Source organism: Sinocyclocheilus grahami, unplaced genomic scaffold, assembly GCF_001515645.1.
Source record: "Sinocyclocheilus grahami isolate Dianchi unplaced genomic scaffold, SAMN03320097.WGS_v1.1 scaffold10769.1, whole genome shotgun sequence".
Lineage (NCBI taxonomy): Eukaryota > Metazoa > Chordata > Actinopteri > Cypriniformes > Cyprinidae > Sinocyclocheilus > Sinocyclocheilus grahami.
Genome location: NW_015513433.1, coordinates 6,700 through 7,184, shown reverse-complemented (window position 1 = coordinate 7,184; position 485 = coordinate 6,700). Strand labels below are relative to the sequence as shown.

Sequence of the window (485 nt, the reverse complement as noted above, 5' to 3'; positions counted from 1 at the left end):
ACTGTGCTTGATCTGATTCAGTCCAGAACACTTTGTCACCGGAGGAAGCGTTATTATAAAAACTCAAATAGTGTTTTCTTCAAAAATATATTGTAATGTAACACTGTGAATATGCTTGTCAGCTTGTATCAAGTACAGAAAACAAATACAAATGTTTCAGTTCTGACTTTAAATAACATCTATAATTCCCCATTCTTACAGCTCGCATATAAACATTAATAGCTGTGCCTTACATGCTGTTTTGTCGAATTGTTTTGATGCTCTCTACTCAAAAACAGCCCGGATGTTCGGCCTGGCGTCCCGATGGTGAAGCGTGAGAAGGAAGCCTTGAAAAAAGAGGCTCTACGGAAAGAGAAGAACGCACAGAACCGGCAGAAGAGCTACAAAGAGCAGGAGCGAGAGAGTCGGGAGGCCGCGCTGCAGAGCTCCTTAAGCAGCCAAAATAAAGGCTTCGCGCTCCTGCAGAAGATGGGATATAAAGCAGG

General features: G+C 42.9%; 1 protein-coding gene across 1 annotated transcript in view; it reads left to right on the top strand.

The window, feature by feature from the left end:
- Positions 1 to 258: 258 nt before the first annotated feature.
- LOC107578536 (G patch domain-containing protein 11-like) overlaps positions 259 to 485 on the top strand; it is a gene marked incomplete at its 5' end in the record, with an annotated part of 6,380 nt that continues 6,153 nt past the window's right edge. The window contains one exon of the mRNA XM_016264483.1: positions 259 to 480. Coding sequence (XP_016119969.1) covers positions 259 to 480 — 222 coding nt within the window. The remainder of the gene's footprint in view (positions 481 to 485) is intronic.